The sequence below is a fragment of the Ranitomeya variabilis genome, chromosome 6 (assembly GCF_051348905.1).
Source record: "Ranitomeya variabilis isolate aRanVar5 chromosome 6, aRanVar5.hap1, whole genome shotgun sequence".
Lineage (NCBI taxonomy): Eukaryota > Metazoa > Chordata > Amphibia > Anura > Dendrobatidae > Ranitomeya > Ranitomeya variabilis.
This window is the reverse complement of record NC_135237.1, coordinates 354,547,061-354,568,772: the sequence shown is the minus strand read 5'-3', so window position 1 is coordinate 354,568,772 and position 21,712 is coordinate 354,547,061. Positions and strand designations below refer to the sequence as shown.

The 21,712-nt window shown below is 43.1% G+C and overlaps 1 protein-coding gene across 1 annotated transcript in view; it reads right to left on the bottom strand.

Moving 5' to 3' along the window:
- Window positions 1-21,712, bottom strand: part of KDM1B (lysine demethylase 1B) — a 93,403-nt gene that overhangs the window by 24,978 nt on the left and 46,713 nt on the right. Inside the window, exons 12-18 of the mRNA XM_077269950.1 lie at window positions 20,599-20,770; window positions 13,412-13,539; window positions 11,941-12,072; window positions 10,465-10,539; window positions 2,732-2,848; window positions 1,987-2,112; window positions 842-964 (exon numbers count right to left, since the gene is read on the bottom strand). Of these exons, the coding sequence (XP_077126065.1) occupies window positions 842-964; window positions 1,987-2,112; window positions 2,732-2,848; window positions 10,465-10,539; window positions 11,941-12,072; window positions 13,412-13,539; window positions 20,599-20,770 (873 nt within the window). The remainder of the gene's footprint in view (window positions 1-841; window positions 965-1,986; window positions 2,113-2,731; window positions 2,849-10,464; window positions 10,540-11,940; window positions 12,073-13,411; window positions 13,540-20,598; window positions 20,771-21,712) is intronic.

Genomic DNA, 21,712 nt, shown 5'->3' with positions numbered 1-21,712 from the left:
TTTCTACAGCATTCTGGAATGCTGTAGATAAGCCCCCGATGTATCCTAAAAGCTAAGAAAAAGAGGTTAGATTATACTGACCCAGGGGCGGTCACGGTCCCGGTCCGATGGGTGTCGCGGTCCGATCCGGCGCCTCCCATCTTCATCAGATCACGTCCTCTTCTGGTCTTCATGCTCCGGCGCAGGCATATTTTATCTGCCCTGTTGAGGGCAGAGCAAAGTACTGCAGTGCGCAGGTGCCGGGCCTTTCTGACCTTTCCCCGTGCCTGCGCACTGCAGTACTTTGCTCTGCCCTCACCAGGGCAGATAAAATACACCTGCGCCAAAGCATGAAGACCAGAAGAGGACATCATCCTATGAAGATGGGAAGCCCCGGGCCGGACCGCAACGCCCACCAGATCGGACCGCCCGCCCAGTTGAGTATAATCTAACCTCTTTTTCCCATCTTTTAGGATACATCGGGGGCTTATCTACAGCATTCCAGAATGCTGTAGATAAGCCCCTGATGCCAGTGGGCTTAGCTCACCCTCGATTTTGGGGGTGACAGGTTCCGTTTAAAAATCTGCAGCTTGTCACTTCTTTCTTTTGGCAACTTTATTCACTCATAAAAAGCAAAGAGAAAGTAAAAACACAGCAAAAACACTGGGTGTAAATCTAACCTTAGGCACCTTTGGGACTGATCCAGTAACACTACGAATCTTCCTTTATTAAAATTGTACTGCACCAATTTATGAGCATTGTTCAGAGATTCCAGTAAAGTTGACATTATTCACAGGCTTTGTGTGTAAGCGACATTTCAATCTACAAGTGTACACTTTTCAATGAGTATTACTATGGTCACCTGTTCTTTAAACAGCTCCTTGAGAACCACCATACATTGCTTCACCACCTGCTTGTCATCCATGACTTTAATGATGTTCACAGCATCTCCAGTAACGACAGACATCAGGACAGCATGCTTACCCTACAGCACAAAATCAAGTGAGAATATAATTTGGAAAAACACAACACTATATTTAATTTTGTTTCACCATTAAATTACTGAATTCCTTCATCTGAGTATTTATACATGGTGCCATATTCTCTACTGCAGGTGTATAAAGAAGGATCTACATTCAAATTATTCCCCTATATACTGCTATTAAGGCCACCATTTGGCTCATTCAAATAATACATACGAGCATTCACAGTAAAGGTATTTTCAGTTTGTGACATTAGATGAAGTTAAAACTGAAAAGGACACCAGACACGATATGCTCATAGAAAAAGTTATAGGGGTTTTTCAGTTTTCATAAAAATCCCTGTCTCCAGGTGCCATTTGTTTTAAATAATAAAAAAGTGCTTTACTCACCCTTATGGGGTCCAGCACAAAGTCTCCATAAATGCGCCAGATGTCTGGTATTGTATGCTGCACTGACATGGAGTCCTCGAGTGCTCCAGCCAATAACAACTCAGCGGCTCTGAGTAAATGACACAAGCAGCTTAGAGCTGCACATAGGGATATCAGCGCTGCAGAGAATAACGAACACAGGCAGGAGAGGCAGCGACTCAATGCTGGACCAGCAGAGTAAAGCAGTTTGTGTTTTTTTTCTTTATTTAAAAAAAAATAGAAATAAACTGTGCTTGGGGACACAGGATTTCTGAAAAAGAAACAAAAAAAATAAATAAATAGAAAATTAGTGAATCACTTGGAGCAACCTCTGTCCATGGTCGTTGTCAGTGTTGTATGGCCGTAATCAACAGCAGCACGAATTTCATGAACTCCCGGTTTCTCCGAAGTACAGGTGATGATGCACCAGCCTGGCAAATCATAAACTGAGCCTGGTATGCTAAAAGGCAGGGAAATTCGCACAGCCAGAGAGCACTCACCTGTACCGTGAACTGGGGTAGTGCGTAGCGATTCGCTCATGTAGAAGGAAAACCTGTTTAGTGCCTATTGCTGGATTCACAAATCATGTAGACTCACGTAACAAAGATTGCAGATACCTGTGGATCCATGTCGTAAAACACGCCAAACAGACCACGTTTACTAGAGTCTGGGGGAATGTGACCAAAGAAATCAGCTTCATGAATCTTACTATCCCAAAACCTGTGAGGAAACTGCAAGCCGATCTGAAAATAAAACAAAAAAAAGCTGGTTACAGACAGGCTCGGCCATTTCACATTTAGTATGCAATAAAATATATTCAAGTAACTAGCTTCCAATGAATACAGCAGATATAAAAAAACAGCCATCATGAGCAATCCATCCATTTAGAAACATGTAGCATCTTATGGGTTTCTTGTGACCTCGCCGAATAGGGGTGCTGAGGAGGATGAGACCATTTAGACTTTTCTGGCACCCCTGATCAAGTCTATGGAGAGGGATAAGGTATGCTTGTCTTGCATTCCAGGTGAAGACCAGAACTAAAAGCACTTTGATCACAGGAAGAGTGGAGGTGCCAGAAGCCACATCTATCCTCCTTTTCAAACTTAGCTGCTGGATGTTATCCAAGTAATAAAAGTTTGTCATGGGACTAGCCAAGTGGCATTTTGTTTTCACGTATTTTTCCCCCAAATCCCATTAAATAATAATTTAAAAAAATCCAACCAGCTACTACCTCCCCATTAAGCATGCTCGGTGTTAAAGTAGGCTGAGAAAATATGCACAAGGGAGACCAATGCAGCAGAACTACTGCGGTGCTCGTAAACTATGGAAGCCATGATTATACAAACTTTAATAACAACCAACCTTCTCAATAATTCCAGCTCCAAGGCAATTTATGGCTTTAACCTTTTTTTCTGGTAGAGGAGGATTAAAGTGAATGACATTTTTCTGAAGTAGTGCAAGGGGAACGGTGACCAGAACCTGCAGAAATGTGTCATTTGGAAAAAAATAAAATGTTAATTTTAGAATAATGTAGATGCACTTTTGAAAGGGAGACCAACAACCATCATTCTAAAAACAGACAAACAAAAAAAACAAATATTAATTTGTTTCGTATTAACCATTTGAGAACACCTGTTATTTGAGCTTTGAGGCCATTTTTTTTTTACAGTTCTGAAAAAGATTATAATTTTTCCAACTGGCCTTAAAGGGAATCTGTTACCCCCAAAATCGAGGGTGAGGTAAGCCCAGTGGCATCAGGGGATTATCTACAGCATCTGTAGATAAGCCCCCCCCCCGATGTATCCTGTCTGTCCTATGAAGATGGGAAGCCCCGGGCCGGACCGCAACGCCCACCAGATCGGACCGCCCGCCCAGTTGAGTATAATCTAACCTCTTTTTCTCATCTTTTAGGATACATCGGGGGCTTATCTACAGCATTACAGAATGCTGTAGATAAGCCCCTGATGCCGGTGGGCTTACCTCACCCGCGATTTTGGGGGTGGCAGATTCCCTTTAACAGGGGCTGTGAGAGATTAATGGCACATTTAATACATTGTTGCTATTGCACTATGTTAGGGGACACATGATGCATTGAAAAACATACTGACAAGTAATTATTTTAGGGTGAAGGTAAAATAGAAAAAAAAACCCTAAGCTACTCACCGGTAATAGGATTTTCCAGAGCCAATGACAGCACCACCTGAAAGAGGACCTGCTCATCCAGGACAGGAGACCCACCTCTCCCCAGCATCAGTTGGGTTACAGAGCATGAGATGACCTCTACTAAATACCTATACCAAATTATCACCACACTCAATCTAATTACTTAACTTGATACTGCACCCACAACTGGTGATGGGGGGGGCATAAGGTGCTGTCATTGGCTCTGGAAAATGACAATACTGGTCAGCAGGTACGGTTTGGGGCTGAAATTCAGTCCTGGCATTTGAAATTACACAGGCCCATGTTGTCCCCATCCCCATGAACCAGATGGGATATATTACCGTGGATGGAGGAAAGGAAGATTTTCTACAAGACCAATATTTCTAATGATACCCGTGGCCTGCTGGGATAAGTGACGGAGTCAGCAACTTTGTGCTCCATCACAACTCTTAACAGTATGGGTATCTCGAGAACACCGATTCTGTTAACAACGTATCAGACAAGGCATAAATCCAAAGCCAAATATACACCCACACCAAAAATGGAAGGGGTGTCAGGGTATGAATAATAAGGTTCAGTGCAATTGAATACAGTAAACCAAAGAGAAAAAGCACCAGGAGAACCAAATATAAAAGATAGTAAACTTTATTAAATCCAAAATAATATGTAACATAACAAAACAGAAAAACCACAGGACAGATGACAGGGAACACACCATGAAGGTGGCACCACGGTAACCGACAGGCAAACCACAATACATAAATAAATGAGCATCACAGTAAACCTTAGTTACATGCACCCAGGTAAGGTAAACATGCATATATCTTAATGTGCTTGGACAAATACCAATAATGTAAAGCACCGATAAGGAGTGACTATATCCATGAAGGACGTATAGAGATGCACAATAATCAAAATAAAGAAAGTTATACCTGCGGGACCGTGATGCCACCCACCCCAACGCCGCGTTTCGGCCTCGTGCCTTCTTCCGGGGGTATGGCATCATGAATAGGGGCCAGCGTTTTAAAGGTTGTGATAACCAATCCGAGTCGCCGTAACAATAAGGCCCATATGTTGGCGCATGCACAATCGGCTGCATCCATTGGACTTGACTGCCGGGTGCACATGAATTAGCCAATTTATGTACCAAGTATTCTCAATGTTTCCTATTTTCTAGAGCAGTAATGCAATTCATATTTCATATATATCATGTTTGTATGCCATGGTGCTATAGAGCGCTACTTTATTTGTGGTTCGTTTTTTCTCTTGGCCCGGCTGTCTGAAGAAAAAAAAAAAAAACCTTCTCCATGTACTACTTTCTTTTTTATAAAAGGATGAGACTGACATATTCAAGTGTATGGGTGAGTAAAAAAAACAAACACACAAAAAAAACAACTGGATCCCACACACAACATCAGTGTGGCATCCAATCCAATTTTTATGGATACTTTTCTATAATGAACATAGGAGACTGTATTTGATAATATACAATTTTTTTATGTAGATGTATGAAAACAGATCGCACACTAATATCACATGAACGTAAAAACCGGACATGCAGTTGGCACATGGATGAAATTTGATGAAAAGCGTCCAAATTTCATCCAGGAAACACATAGCACACCCCAATTTGGTACAATTACAGTCAGGGCTGTGGAGTCGGTAAGCCACAGTTGCGACTCCGACCCCGGGATTTTATCAGGTTCCGACTCCGGCGCCGACTGACTCCTTCATAAATAGCCAATTCGTAACAATAAATTTACTGTTGTAAAATATTAACATCATGCTTATTCAGTTTCTCACCATCATAAGTAATCAGACCACTTAGAGCAAAAACTATATTTATTAGAATACAATTAGAATATAGCAAATAACTTTTATAAACTTTTCTAAACTCTTGTAAGTAAATATGCAATAAACACTGTTATGCAGTGAATAAGAAGAAATCTATAAATTTGTCCTCAGAAAAAGTATTGCCTCTGTCAGATCTTCCTTCATGGATGCCCTCAAATCTGATCTAATTATTTTGAGAGCAGAGAACAACCTCTCTACACTAACTTGGGTTGGTGGCAAAGCAGTAACCACTCGGGCAACATCTCTGACAATGTCAGGATACAGGGGAATCGCTTGTTGCACTGTTATTTTTGATGAATGGTCAAATTTCTCAATTTCTTTTAGTGCACATGAAAAATTCTGCTGAAATGTACTGGCTGTGTTTTTTGATGGGGATGACTCTTCTTCTATGCGGGAACGCTTTGCACGGTCCTTGTGATCCAAATATTTTTCTAAATTAAATTCTTCATCAGTTGATGAGGGTGAAGATGTGGCAGGACGACCAAATTCTTCTTGTTCCTCCTGACTGTTCTGCAACCCTTTCATCCTTACTGCTATTTCAAACAGAGCTTCTTTTCCTTTAGTTAGCTGTTGATCATCTAGAAGAATCCGATGCATTGGGTCTACATAAACAGCTGCCAAAAGAATGTTATTTTGTAATAGTAGCTCCTCTATCCGTTTCATTGATGTAGCAATGCCACTTGCAATTAACCCTCCTCTTTGGGAAAGGTGAAACATCAGGTTCTTCCACTCCTTTAAGAAAATACCTGGAGTTAAGTCCTCTGCTTGTAATTTTTTAGGCACTGTAAATGGGTGCTCTAGCAATTTTTCCAGCTCAGTCACCTGATTCCACTGACTTTCATTTAGCGTCAGTTGAGGGTTAGCCATGTCTACAAGAAAGGTTTTCAGTTCAACCAAGCGCTGAATCATTAAGTAAGTACTGCCCCATCGTGTGGCTTGATCAATAATTGCCCCTTTTCAAGCACGTCTCTTCAAAATTGAGTCAACATTAGGGGTTCTGGCAACAATAGCCAATTTTCTCACCTTGCCAATCAGTGCAGCAGCATGTCCTTCTTGCAGACTGTCTCTTATAGCCAGCTGTAGCGTATGCACAACACAGCGCATGTGATGAATGAAAGAACGTATTGACACAGTTTCAACAAGATCATCTAAACTATCATGTTGCTGTTCATCTGAAGCAACTTCAGTTTGCTCCTCAGTTTTACAATACTGTGTTCCTCTATTTCAAACATTTGTGTGTGTGGACCCAGAATGTTCTTCTAGCTGCTGGTCACCATCATTACTCTCATTCATTAGCTTAATAGTATTTATCATATTTGAAGCATTGTCAGTTACGACAGAAAGAACTTGCTCTATTTTAAGTTCATAGTCTTGCAGAACCTTTTCCACCAAGACCTGGAGAAACTCACTGGTGTGATGAGCTTTGGTGTCTTTCACTGCCAATGTCTTGGTAACTATTTCATTTTTGTCACAAACAAATCGGACATTGATGGCAAAATAGTTCACTCTGACGTGTGCAGGCATCCATTTTAAGAAACAGAAAGCATCCCTTGAGAGTTTTTTTAAGTTCTTCCTTTTGTTTAAAAGCTTGTTCGATTACTAATTTTCTAATACTCTCTCTCTCCAGAGAAACACCAAGCTTGCGGGCCATTTCCCCATTCAGACACATAAAAGCTGGTCGTGAAAATAATGAAATAGGCACACTATCCTTTACAACAAGCTCTATGATCTGTTTTTTAAATGTATCTACTGTCATTGTCACAGTAACTTTGTCACTGACAAAATATCTTGCAACTGATGGCTGCAAAGTTCTCTGCTCCTTTGTTTGGCTGGAAGAGCTGGGCACTGGTTCATTGGTTGGGATGCAGTCTCTCATCCACTGCTTTCAGTACTTCTGGATGAAAGCGTTGTAAATGTCTCTTTAGATTAGAAGCTCTGGTAGGAGCATTTTTATCTTTGCCTGAATATGCACTGATCTTGGCTTCACAGCATTTTTTTTCGTCTGGATCATTTGTCATACACTGACAGACATAATGTTTTCTATATTGAGTGATGGTGAAATGTTCAAATACAGCTGATTTAATGTGACGCTTCTTTGACATTCTCAGGTTTTTAATTCTGCATTCACAATACAAATGACATTTGCTTTTCCTAAAAACAATTGTACAAAATTATTGCCAGGTCAAACAACTGATATAGTGGTCAGTAATACTGTTATTCCTCAGTACTCAGTTATCTGATGCAAAGTTTGTTGAAAGGATAATACTTCTTAGGCCGGGGACACACTGGTGCGAGATACGGCCGAGTCTCGCTGGTTAAAAGCAAGCTGTGGCACCTGCACTCCGGAGCGGAGCGTGCAGCTGCATAGCAATACATGGAGCTGCACGCTCCGCTCCGGAGTGCCGCTGCCACTGCTTGCTTTTAACCAGCGAGACTCGGCCGTATCTCGCACCAGTGTGTCCCCGGCCTTACAGTCTTCCTCTTCTGAGTAGCAGCTGTGAGATGCTTGGAAGACGCACACCTAGTAAACATCTAGTCTAGAGGAGGAGCTTTACTACTAAGAATTTGCAACACATTTTCACTTTCAGTTTCATACATTGTAAGTAGGGGGGTTGGGGCACCATGAGGTTAACCAAGTATAAGATTAGATAACGGCAGTGGAGAACAGTGACACACAAGAAGTAAGGGTACCGTCTCACAGTGGCACTTTGGTCGCTACGACGGCATGATCCGTGACGTTCCAGCGATATAGTTACAATATCGCTGTGTCTGACACGTTACTGCGATCAGGGACCCCGCTGAGAATCGTACGTCGTAGCAGATCGTTTGAAACTTTATTTCGTCGCTGGATCACCCGCTGACATCGCTTCATCGGCGTGTGTGACGCCGATGCAGCGATGTCTTCACTGGTAACCAGGGTAAATATCGGGTTACTAAGCGCAGGGCCGCGCTTAGTAACCCGATGTTTACCCTGGTTACCATTGTAAATGTAAAAAAAAAAAAAACACATACTCACATTCCGGTGCCTGTCACGTCCCCGGGCGTCCGCTTCCTTGCACTCCTCCTGCATCCTGTCTCAGCGCCGGCCGGCCGTACATCAGAGCACAGCGGTGACGTCACCGCTCTGCTTTACGGCCTCGCTTACACAGGATGCAGGAGGAGTGCAGGGAAGCGTACGCCCGGGGACGTGACAGGCACCGGAATGTGAGGACTTCGGCATCGTTGGTCGCTGGAGAGCTGTCTGTGTGACAGCTCTCCAGCGACCACACAAGGACTTTCCAACGATCACAGCCAGGTCGTATCGCTGGTCGTGATCGTTGGAAAGTTGCTGAGTGTGACGGTACCCTAAGAAATGTCTCTATCTCCAGCAGAACTGCTTATCACTGTTGTTCATAGTTTGATAGAACATATATATTTGAGTAACATTTATAAAATTCATATGAAAGTTCAATTATGAAATATTAATACATTTAAAAAAAAAAAAAAAACTGGAGTCGAAGTCGGTACATTTCTACCGACTCCGACCAAAACTAACTTCGACGCCACGACTCCGACTCCACAGCCCTGACAGTACTCTCCACTAACTGTATAGTTTCCATAAAGGTATGGCAGATGCTGCGATGGAGTTAAGAATATAGGATACATAAAAAACATAATTCTAAATGACAAAGCCCCATCATCAGTTTTCCTGCGACAATAGGTTGTATTCAATGGAATGGAATAGGAGGAATTGTTGTCCAGATGTTCAGGCTATGTGCACACACTGCGGATCTGCAGCGTTAACGCAGCTGCGGATCCGCAGCAGTTTCCCATGCGTTTATAGTACAATGTAAACCTATGGGAAACGCAATCCGCAGTGCACATGCTGCGGAAACGCAGCGGTTTACATTCCGCAGCATGTCAATTCTTTGTGCGGATTCCGCAGAGGTTTTACACCTGCTCCATAATAGAAAACCGCAGGTGTAAAACCGCAGTGGAATCCGCACAAAAACCGCGGTAAATCAGCAATAAGGCTACTTTCACACTAGCGTCGTTTTTAATACGTCGCAATGCGTCGTTTAGGAGAAATAAACCGCATCCTGCAAAGTTGTCTGCAGGATGCATTTTTTACCCATAGACTTACATTAGCGACGTATGGCCACATGTCGCATCCGTCGTGCGACGGATGCGTCGTGTTTAGGCGGACCGTCGGCACAAAAAAAAAGTTACATGTAACTTTTTTTGTGCGTCGTGTCCGCCATTTCCGACCGCGCATGTGCGGCCGGAACTCCGCCCCCTCCTCCCCGGAGATTACAATGGGGCAGCGGATGCCTTGAAAAACTGCATCCGCTGCCCCCGTTGTGCTACTTAACTGTCCGTCGGTACGTCGGGCCGACGGTTTGTGGCGGCCCGTACCGACGGACTAGTGTGAAAGTTGCCTAAATCCGCAGGAAAAAAGCAGTGCTTTTAGCCCTGCGGATTTATCAAATCTGCAGTGGACCATTCTACGTGTGCACAATCCCTAATACTGATCTAGGGTCTCTGCTCCTGTTTTTTCAGAATTAAATACGGCTGTAAATGGTTCCCACTTTTTATTGATACTATTTGAAGAGAAGTGGATCTGATTGTCATGATAAAGGAAGCAATTTCAATGTAAATATTAGGAAAATGCTAAGGCGATTCCTTAATATAGCGAGTTAAGCCGTTCAAAAAAAAGAAAGCACTGATCAGTTGCCCTGACATCACCTATGTAGTAAATACTTCTTTGGCCATGAAAATATGGCATATTTTTCCTTAAAACTCTGCAAGGTGTCTTCCAATCTGGGATTTCCCAATATAAATGGTAAATTGACAACAGAACAATGCTATGGAAAGTAAGCACAAGTCCCTACAGATTCTTGGCAGCACTGAATTAACAATGTAAGGACACCCCTCCCCCAATCAGCAAAACCCAGTTCTCAATTTATTAATATATTTCTACAAGGAATAAGAGCATAAACAGAACAACGCATTGTTCCAAGAAAAGATGTCCCAGACCTGTAATTATATAGGGATTTTCTTTAGACCACCAATTAGAAATGCTTGGAAGCAAAATATACCTTTTGTGCAGTGTATAATTTCCCATCCGCCGTTGTTAAAGATATTTCTTGTCCTCTGTAATTGATGCTTTTCACCTGTATCAGAGAAAGTACAAGCATGATATGAAGCGGATTATCAGCAAGTACAGTATATGTTCAAATCTATGGAATCATCAGCTCACAGACTAGTTTTTGTTTTACTTAAATCGAACCGGTCACCAGGTTTGGCCGCTATAAGATACGGCCACCGCCTTTCAGGGCTTATCTACAGCATTCTATAATGCTGTATATAAGCCCCCGATCCGACCTGAAAGATAAGAAAAACAAGCTACCGTATATTATACTCACCCGGGGGTGATCGCGGCCCTCCGGCTTGCTTCATGGTTCCCAGCATCGCGCTTCTGCGCGCTTATCTGCTGTGTTGAGGACAGAGCAAAGTACTGCAGTGCGAAGCTGCTGGGAAAGGTAAGATAGGCCCTGCGTCTGCACACTGCAGTACTTTGCTCTGCCCTCAACAGAACAAATAAGTACACCTGTGCAGGAGCGCGATGCAGAGACATGAAGCAAGCAGGGCAGCATCGCAATAAGATGGGAGGTGCCGGACCAAGACCAGCGACACCCATCAGACCAAACTGCCCCGCAGGTGAATATAACAAAACTTCTTTTTCTTATCTTTCAGGTCAGATCGGGGGCTTATCTACAGCATTACAGAATGAAGTAGATAAGTCGTGAAAGGCGGTTACCGTTTCTTATAGCGGCTAAACCTGGTAACAGGTTTGATTTAATATACCCAAATTTATAATTGGCATGGCGAGTTTGAATATATCAACATTGGATTCTTGTAGAAGCAACACTTGACCTTCCTAGCCATTTCCTGAAAAGAAGATGTTCACAAGCAGTTTTCAAGACTATATAGTGTTGAGATAAAGATATTCTAGCTGACCTGATCCAGGATCCAGTCCAGATGTCCGTGGTAAACGGAACAATCTTTACTTCTACACCAGGCATTCTGGAACCTCTTGAACTTACTAGACTTTGTAACGTCATGACCTTGCGGTGCAATGCATGTCAATTTGCTTCGTGAGGACTAGTAACTAGGCCTCACGTGATGTTGCAACATTGCAGGTCTGAGAAAGTGCTTGTCATGGATTGGCCTACCAAGGAGGACAGGAATGGTTGCAAGACCAAAGTAGACTGAATATTTTTGCTCAACTTTAGGACTAAACTATCGGTGACCTATTCATTAGAAGTGTCATCAGTACAAGAACCGTGAGGGTCCCACATGCAACACCCTCACCATCAGTGGATATCTGTTCAGGCAATGGCCATGTATAAGCAATATAAGAAGCAAAACAAAACAGTGTTGTGCATGGCTTATTGTCCACTGTTGGGTACAGAAATGTATCTCCTATTCACTTATTCTTTTCAGTGGTCAACCATAGACAAGCAACATAACCGCAAACAGTTTTGTACCAAGAATCATAACTTCACACTTACAGGTGACTTGAAGTGAATATTTAGTCCTTCTGCCATTTTGTCAGTGATTGTTGAATAACCGGAAGTCAACATTGTGTGATCTCCAGCAAACTGAGCAAAGAATTCATTGTGATCCCAAGACCGAGCAGACACCTATCGACAGCAAACAAAAACAGAAAGCCATGCTCATATGTGAATAGAGTCTTACTCCTCCTACCCAACTTAACCCCTTTCCAACATTGGGCGTAATAGTACGCAGATGTCAGACACCTTCCCTTTGATGCGAGCTCCAAAATTAAGCCCACAATTTTCCCGGCACATGTCAGCTGTTTCGAAAATGACATGTGCCCGGAAAAGCAGCGAGTGGAATTGCAATCCACCCGCAACTATTAACCCGTTAAATGCTGCTGTCAAATGCCGACAGCGGCATTCAACATGCACTTCCGGTAATTGCGCCAAAAATCTGCCCATCGGTGACCCCTGTTCTCCTGGAGACCTCTATGGTTGTCAGTGCAGAACTGCTATGAGCGGTGGTCGGCGCTCATAGCAAGTGAGATATTCAGCTACATTCAGGCGATCTGACCATCGCCTGTATGTAGAAGAGCCGATCAGGTTATGGCAGCTTCTAGTCTTCCATGGAGACTATTGAAGCATGCCAAAAGTGAAAAAAATGTTTATAAGAATATTAAATAAAAATACATAAAAGTTAAAAATCACCCCCCTTTTGCCCCATTCAAAATAAAATAAAAAACAAACATACACGTATTTGGTATCGCCGCATTCCGAATTGCCCATTCTATGAATACAAAATGGATTAACCGGATTGCCAAACGGCGTAGAGAGAAAAAAAAAAAGTAAAAACGCCAAAATTACCTGTTTTTGGTCACCGCGACATTGCACTAAAATGCAGTAACGGGTGATCAAAAGATCATATCTGCACCAAAATTGTATCATTAAAAACGTCAGCTTGGCGCGCATAAAATAAGTTCTCACCCAACCTGAGATCACGAAAAATGGAGACTACGGGAATCGGAAAATGGCGCTTTTTTTTTTTAAGCAGAGTTTGGAATTTTTTTTCACCACTTAGATAAAAAAGAACCTAGACATGTTAGGTGTCTATGAACTCGTAATGACCTAGAGAATCATAATGGCAGGTCAGTTTTAGCATTTAGTGAACCTAGTAAAAAGCAAACAAAACACAACTGTGGGATTGCACTTTTTTTTTTTTTTTTTTTTTACAATTTCACCGCACTTGGAATTTTTTTCCCTTTTTCAGTACACGATATGTTAAAACTCAATGGTGTCGTTCAAAAGTACAACTCGTCCCGCAAAAAAAAAAAAAAAAGGCCTCACATGACCATATTGACGGAAAAATTAAACAGTTATGGCTCTGGGAAGGAGATTTCTGCCATAAATACATTGAAAAATATGGCATTTGCGCTAAACACCTTTTTATGAAGCCCAATATTTAGGTCCCCCTGAGGATACTTGCATTGTGTAGATTAGTTCCACAGGCATATTCTAAGTTGCTGAGGTGAAACTGTAAAACTTTCTCCTCCACTTCTTTAAACTGGATTCCAGATTCCTGAAGAAAGGTCTTGTATATCTCCTTTATCTTATCTGTGAAAACAGAAAAATACAGCTATTACAAGACTAATATCAGAAGCAGTGATGGTGAAAAGCGGAGCCTTACAGATACATTTCAATAATTCACCAAGAGAAGTATATGAAGCAGCAAGGATTGCAAGAAGATGCATCCAATTTAAAGTGCAAAAAGGATTATGCAGGATACCACCCAAAGATTTGCTCAGAGCTCATAGTGCCCCCTCATCGGTATTCTTAGATCCCATGGCCCTAAATGGGCTGATCTCTGTTCTCCATACACCTCCGTGTGTTGGTTTTTACCCGATGCCAGTAGATGACAGACGGAGAGACGTTATCCCCTCATTGTCGGTGGAGTACTGGCACGTAATATGTGTTCACATATTGTAGCATCACCGGAAATTAACAAAAAGCAGACCCATCTTTATATTATCTATCAAACCTATCTGACTCCTGCTGGCTTCCGCAGGGCCAACGTTGCCATAATCTAAATGCCAAATTTTGACATTTAATATGGTCTTGCACCATAATATCCTCTTTTTGAATTCATGATTATAGGTTGCTTTCCTCTCCATCTTAATCCCAATATTGCGTGAACCTAAGCTGATGTTATTTGAGTTGTTAGACACAGAAAAGTGGCAGCATCACACTTGAATCTTTCTCAGGGAAACCTTATCCTGGCTAGGAAAACAACTGCGCTCCACTGGATGGCTGACAAACCCCCCATTATTAGCAGATAGCGGTGTTGGTTAACACTACCATTTCATATGAGAAAATCATCTTTCAGTATAGGGGATGACAAGCTAAATTTCAAAAGGTCTAGGATCTTTAGGTAGAAAGACTTCTATCCCTCCTATCCCTTGACCCTCAAGTATCGAGATAGTATCATTTTGTGCTTGATATGTTCCTTTTCAGTTTTATTTGTTATACGTTTTTCCCTTTCCTCATCTCAGCCTGAAGTATTGAAACCCTGATACCACCATTCCTCTGGCATTTTGCTCATGGTTCAGGTCTCTGATCTGTCCTGATGTCGTATCTATCAGGAGAGTCATTTATATTTTTCTGCTCCATGTACAGTGGGGAAAATAAGTATTTCATACACTGACGATTTTGCAAGTTTTCCCACCTATCAAGAATGGAGAGGTCTGTAATTTGTATCGTAGGTACACTTCTACTGTGAGAGACAAAATCTAAAAATGAAAACCAGAAAATCACATCGTTTGATTTGTAAAAAATTAAATTGCATTTTATTGCATGAAAAAAAGTATTTGATCACCTTCTAGCCAGCAATAATTCTGACTCTCACAGACCTGTTCGTTTTTCTTTAACCCCTTCATGACCCAGCCTATTTTGACCTTAATGACCTGGCCGTTTTTTGCAATTCTGACCAGTGTCCCTTTATGAGGTAATAACTCAGGAACGATTCAACGGATCCTAGCGGTTCTGAGATTGTTTTTTCGTGACATATTGGGCTTCATGTTATGGTAAATTTAGGTCGATAATTTTTGCGTTTATTTGTGAAAAAAATGGAAATTTGGCTAAAATTTTGAAAATTTCGCAATTTTCAAATTTTGAATTTTTATTCTGTTAAACGAGAGAGTTATGTGACACAAAGTAGTTAATAAACAACATTACCCACATGTCTACTTTACATCAGCACAATTTTGGAAACAAAATTTATTTTGCTAGGCAGTTGTAAGGGTTAAAATTTGACCAGCGATTTCTCATTTTTACAACGAAATTTACAAAACCATTTTTTTTTTTAGGGACCACCTCACATTTGAAGTCAGTTTGAGGGGTCTATATGGCTTAAAGTACCCAAAAGTGACACCATTCTAAAAACTGCACCCCTCAAGGTGCTCAAAAACACATTCAAGAAGTTTATTAACCCTTCAGGTGCTTCACAGCAGCAGAAGCAACATGGAAGGAAAAAATGAGCATTTAACTTTTTAGTCACAAAAATGATCTTTTAACAACAATTTTTTTTATTTTCCCCCAAGGGTAAAAAGAGAAACTGGACCCCAAAAGTTATTGTACAATTTGTCCTGAGTACGCCGATACCCCATATGTGGAGGGGAACCACTGTTTGGGCGCACAACAGGGCTTGGAAGGGAAGGAGCGCGCGCAGATGGAGCGCTCTGCTGCCCGGGGCTTCAGGAAAATGGCCGCCGCGATCTCCATCTGCGCATGCACGGAATCCCGCGGCCATTTTCCTGAAGCTCTGGGCAGCAGAGCGCTCCATCTGCGCACGCAGATGGAGCTCTGGGCAGCAGAGCGCTCCATCTGCGCACGCAGATGGCCGCGCCCACCGGTAAACAGCTGAATAGCGCAGATCGCGCTCTTTTTCATCTCCTGGGCAGTGGATATTCTCTGTTGGACATGCGCACACCACTACGCCACCAACGGAATGATTATCCTGATCTGGGGGAGAAACAGCGCTGTCACCACGCCCATAGGACCAGACCAGCGTGAGTGACAGCAGAAAACGGCGACTTTACAAAGGTATTTCAGCAGCATAGGTGGGTAATAAAGGCACACAAAAGACACTAATGTAACGCCCAGCTCTGCCCCTATTTAACGCTATTTTTAGCTCATCTTCAAAAAACGGGGTGACAGGTTCCCTTTAACATTGGAGCTCCCCCACAAGTGACCCCATTTTGGAAACTAGACCCCCAAGGAACTTATCTAGATAGTGGTGAGCACTTTGAACCCCCAGGTGCTTCACAATTTGATCCGTAACAATGACAAAGTACTTTTTTTTTTTTTCACAAAAAAATTCTTTTAGCCTCAATTTTTTCATTTTCACATGGGCAACAGGATAAAATGGATCCTAAAATGTGTTGGGCAATTTCTCCTGAGTACACCGATACCTCATATGTGGTCACAAACCACTGTTTGTGCACACGGCAAGGCTCGGAAGGGAAGGAGCGCCATTTGACTTTTGAATGAAAAATTAGCTCCAATCGTTAGCGGACACCATGTCGCGTTTGGAGAGCCCCTGTGTGCCTAAACATTGGAGCTCCCCCACATGTGACCCCATTTTGGAAACTAGACCCCCCATGCAACTAATCTAGATGTGCGGTGACCACTTTAAAGTGCTTCACAGAAGTTTATAACGCAGAGCCGTGAAAATAAAAAATCATTTCTCTTTACTCAAAAATTATTTTTTAGCCCTCAATTTTTTATTTTCACAAGAGTAACAGGAGAAATTGGACCCCAATAGTTGTTGTCCAGTTTGTCCTGAGTACACTGATACCCCAATATGTGGGGGGGAACCACTGTTTGGGTACACGTCGGGGCTTGGAAGGGAAGTAGTGACTTTTGAAATGCAGACTTTGATGGAATGGTCTGCGGGCGTCACGTTGCGTTTGCAGAGCCCCTGATGTACCTAAACAGTAGAAACCCCCCACAAGTGACCCTATTTTGGAAACTAGACCCCCCAAGGAACTTATCTAGATATCTGGTGAGCACATTGAACCCCAAAGTGCTTCACAGAAGTTTAAAACGCAGAGCCGTGAAAATAAAAATTCATTTTTCTTTCCTCAAAAATGATGTTTTAGCAAGCAATTTTTTATTTTCACAAGGGTAACAGGGGAAATTGTACCCCAATAGTTGTTGCCCAGTTTGTCCTGAGTATGCTGGTACCCCATATGTGGCGGTAAACCACTGTTTGGGCGCACGTCGGGGCTCGGAAGGGAGGGAGCACCATTTGACTTTTTGAACGCAAGATTGGCTGGAATCAATGGTGGCGCCATGTTGCGTTTGGAGACCCCTGATGTGCCTAAACAGTGGAAACCCCTCAATTCTAACTCCAACACTAGCCTCAACACACCCCTAACCCTAATCCCAACACACCCCTAACCCTAATCCCAACCCTAACCACAACACACCCCTAACCCTAACCATAACCCTAAGCACAAGCCTAATCTTAACCCTATTTCCAACCTTAGCCCTAATTCCAACCCTAACTAATTCCAACCCTAACCCTCAGGCTATGCGCCCACATTGCGGATTCGTGTGAGATTTTTCCGCACCATTTTTGAAAAATCCGCAGGTAAAAGGCACTGCGTTTTACCTGCGCATTTACCACGGATTTCCAGTGTTTTTGTGCGGATTTCACCTGCGGATTCCTATTGAGGAACAGGTGTAAAACGGAATCCGCACAAAGAATTGATATGCTGCGGAAAATACAACACAGCGTTTCCGCGCTGTATTTTCCGCACCATGGGCACAGCGGATTTGGTTTTCCATAGGTTTACATGGTACTGTAAACCTGATGGAAAACGGCTACGAATCCGCAGTGGCCAATCCGCTGCGGATCCGCAGCCAAATCTGCACCATGTGTGCACATAGAACTAGTTAGGGTTGGATTAGGCTAACCCTAATTCTAACCCTAGCCCTAACCCTAACCCTAACCCTAGCCCTAGCCCTAGTGGGGGGGAAGAAAAAAAAATATTTTCTTTATTTTATTATTATCTCTACCTATGGGGGTGATACAGGGGGGGGGTTCATTTACTATTTTTTTTATTTTGATCACTGTGATACATTTTGATCACTGTGATAAAACCTACCTGGAACAAATCTGCCGGCAGATTCGGCGGGCGCACTGCGCATGGGCCCGCCATTTTGTAAGATGGCGGCGCCCATGAAGACGGACGGACACCGCGAGGCTCGGTAAGTATGAGGGGGGGAGATCGGAGCACGGGGGGGTGGATGGGAGCACGGGGGGAGCGGACAGGAGGACGGAGGGAGCGGACAGGAGGACGGAGGGGAGCGGACAGGAGGACGGAGGGGAGCGTACAGGAGGACGGAGGGGAGCGGACAGGAGGACGGAGGGGAGCGGACAGGAGGACGGAGGGGAGCGGACAGGAGGACGGAGGGGAGCGGACAGGAGGACGGAGGGGAGCGGACAGGAGGACGGAGGGGAGCGGACAGGAGGACGGAGGGGAGCGGACAGGAGGACGGAGGGGAGTGGACAGGAGGACGGAGAGGAGCGGACAGGAGGACGGAGGGGAGCGGACCGCAGTACGGGGCAGAAAGGAGGACTGGGGAGGCGATCGGTGGCGGTGGGGCAGATCAGGGATTGTAATATTTAACCATTTACATAGGTGAAATATTACAAATCGCTCTGATTGGCTGTTGAAAGTGAAACAACCAATCAGAGCGATCGTAGCCACGAGGGGGTGAAACCACCCCCCCGGGCTAAAGTACCACTCCCCCTGTCCCTGCAGATCGGGTGACATTGGAGTCAACCCTTTCACCCGATCTGCAGGGACGCGATCCCTCCATGACGCCACATAGGCGTCACAGGTCGGATTGGCACCGACTTTCATGACGCCTACGTGGAGTCACAGGCCGGGAAGGGGTTAAGAAACCCTCCTACTCTGCACTCATTACCTGTATTAATTGCACCTGTTGGAACTCATTACCTGCATAAAAGACACCTGTCCACACACTCAACCAATCACATTCCAACCTCTCCACCATGGCCATGACCAAAGAACTGTCTAGGACACCAAGGACAAAATTGAAGACCTGCACAAGGATGGGATGGGCTACAGGACAATAGGAAACAAAAGCATATTCTAACATGGTATGGTGTCATAAAAGAAAGGAAGTGAATAAAAGTGCAATTAAAAATATATATTTATTTACAAATAATTAAAATAGTATATTCATAGAAAAAGACAAGAAAGGAACCTCCAAATACAGGGGGAGGTTACCCAGCACCAATCCAACCAAATATATAGTTGTAAATAATCAGACTACAATATAGCTATGAATAGTCATTTAAATAGATAAATAAAGAGCACAGTGAAACACACAATGACTGTCAATAATCCTCAGTCTGGGGCTCCACGAAAGATCTCGCCTCGTGGGGTAAGGATCATTCTGAGAAAGGTCAGGAATCAGCTCAGAACTACACAGGAGGACCTGGTCCATGAAGTGAAGAGAGCTGGGACCACAGTCTTATACATTACCATTAGTAACACAAAACGCGGTCATGGATTAAAATCCTGCAGGGCACGCAAGGTCACCTTCTCACACCAGCACATGTCCAGGCCCGATTGAAGCTTGCCAAAGACCATATGAATGATCCAGAGGCATGAGAGAAGGTCATGTAGTCAGATGAGACCAAAATAAAACTTTTTGGGATCAACTCCACTCGCTGTGTTTGGAGGCAGAAAGATGATGAAGTGGGAAACATCATCCTTTGGCGGTGCTTTTCTGCAAAGGGGACAGGAAGACTGCAATGTATTGAAAGGAGGATGGATGGGATCATGTATTGCGAGATTTTGGCCAACAACCTTCTTCCCTCAGTAAGAGTATCGAAGATGGGTCATGGCTGGGTCTTCCAGCATGACTATGACCCGAAACACACAGCCAGGGCAACTAAGAAGGGGCTCCGTAAGAAGCATTTCAAGGTCCTTGAGTGGCCTAGCCAGTCTCCAGACCCAAAACCAATAGAAAATCTTTGGGAGGAAGCTGAAACTCAATGTTGCCCAGCAACAAACCCAAAACCTAAAAGACCTGGAGATAATCTGCATGGAAGAGTGGGCCAAAACCCTGCTGATGGGTGTGCAAACCTGGTCAAGCTCTGCAGGAAACAATGGACCTCTGGAATTGCAAACAAAGGTTTCTGTACCTAATATTAAGTTCAGTTTTTCTATTGTATCAAATACTTATTTTATGCAATAAAATGCAATTTAAATAATTAGGTAAAAATCATACAATGTGATTTTCTGGATTTTATTTTTAGATTCTGTCTCTCACAATTGAAGTGAGAGACAGACTTATGATAAAAATTACAGACCTCTCCATTCTTTTCAGGTGGGACACTGCTGATTTTGCAAGTTTTATCAAATACTTATTTTCCTCATTGTACATGTTCCTCCAAACTGTAATAATATGACATATGTTTTGTATATGTAGCCACTTAATTGATGGATCTTTTTGTTTTGTAACGTAAAAAAAACAAACAAACAAACATGCTCTGTGAATGTATGTATGTATGTATGTATGTATGTATGTATGTATGTATGTATGTATGTATGTATGTATGTATGTATGTATTACCTCCAAGTGGGACATCTTGATGCTGACTTTTATCTTTCCTCCATTCTGAAACAACATCCAGGATGGCATTAAAATGAAAATCCATGCGTTTGTCGATAGCTGAATCAGTTAACCTTCCTCCTTCCTGAATTAAATCACACTTTTCTCGAAGTTTCCGCATTTTAGTCCCAGTCTGTTATTATACAAATATAAAGATAGTGAACGGGATGAGAAAAAGAGCCAACAGCAAAAAGATAGCATACATCTCAGGCCGGCCTCACACTAGCGAGTTTTACGGACGTATGAGCGCATAAACTACGTCCGTAAAATCCGCATTACACACGGCCCAATGAATCTCTATGGCCCAGTTCATATCTGCCGTATATTACGCATCCGTAATATACGGTCTTGTATGGCCGTAGAAAATCGCAGCATGCTGCGTTTGTCACCGTATTGCGCAAAAAAAATCGCCAATGAAAGTCTATGGGGGCGAGAAAAATACGGATTCCACACGGACCAGCAGTGTGGCTTGCGAGAAATACGCAGCGGTGTTAGTGAAAAGCCGGTAATTAAATTGCCGGCTTTTCATTTCTCCTTCACAAACCCGACAGGATATGAGACATGGTTTACATACAGTAAGCCATCTCATATCCCCTTTTTTTTTTTGCATATTCCACACTACTAATGTTAGTAGTGTGTATGTGCAAAATTTGGGTGCTGTAGCTGCTAAAATAAAGGGTTAAATGGCGGAAAAAATTGGCGTGGGCTCCCGCGCAATTTTCTCCGCCAGAGTGGTAAAGCCAGTGACGGAGGGCAGATATTAATAGCCAGGAGAGGGTCCATGGTTATTGCCAACCCCCCCCCCCCCCCCCCTGGCTACAAACATCTGCCCCCAGCCACCCCAGAAAAGGCACATCTGGAAGATGCGCCTATTCTGGCACTTGGCCACTCTCTTCCCACCCCCGTGTAGCGGTGGGATATGGGGTAATGAAGGGTTAATGTCACCTTGCTATTGTAAGGTGACATTAAACCAGATTAATAATGGAGAGGCGTCAATTATGTGACCTATCCATTAATAATCCAATTGTATGAAAGGGTTTAAAAAACACACACACACACATTATTAAAAAGTATT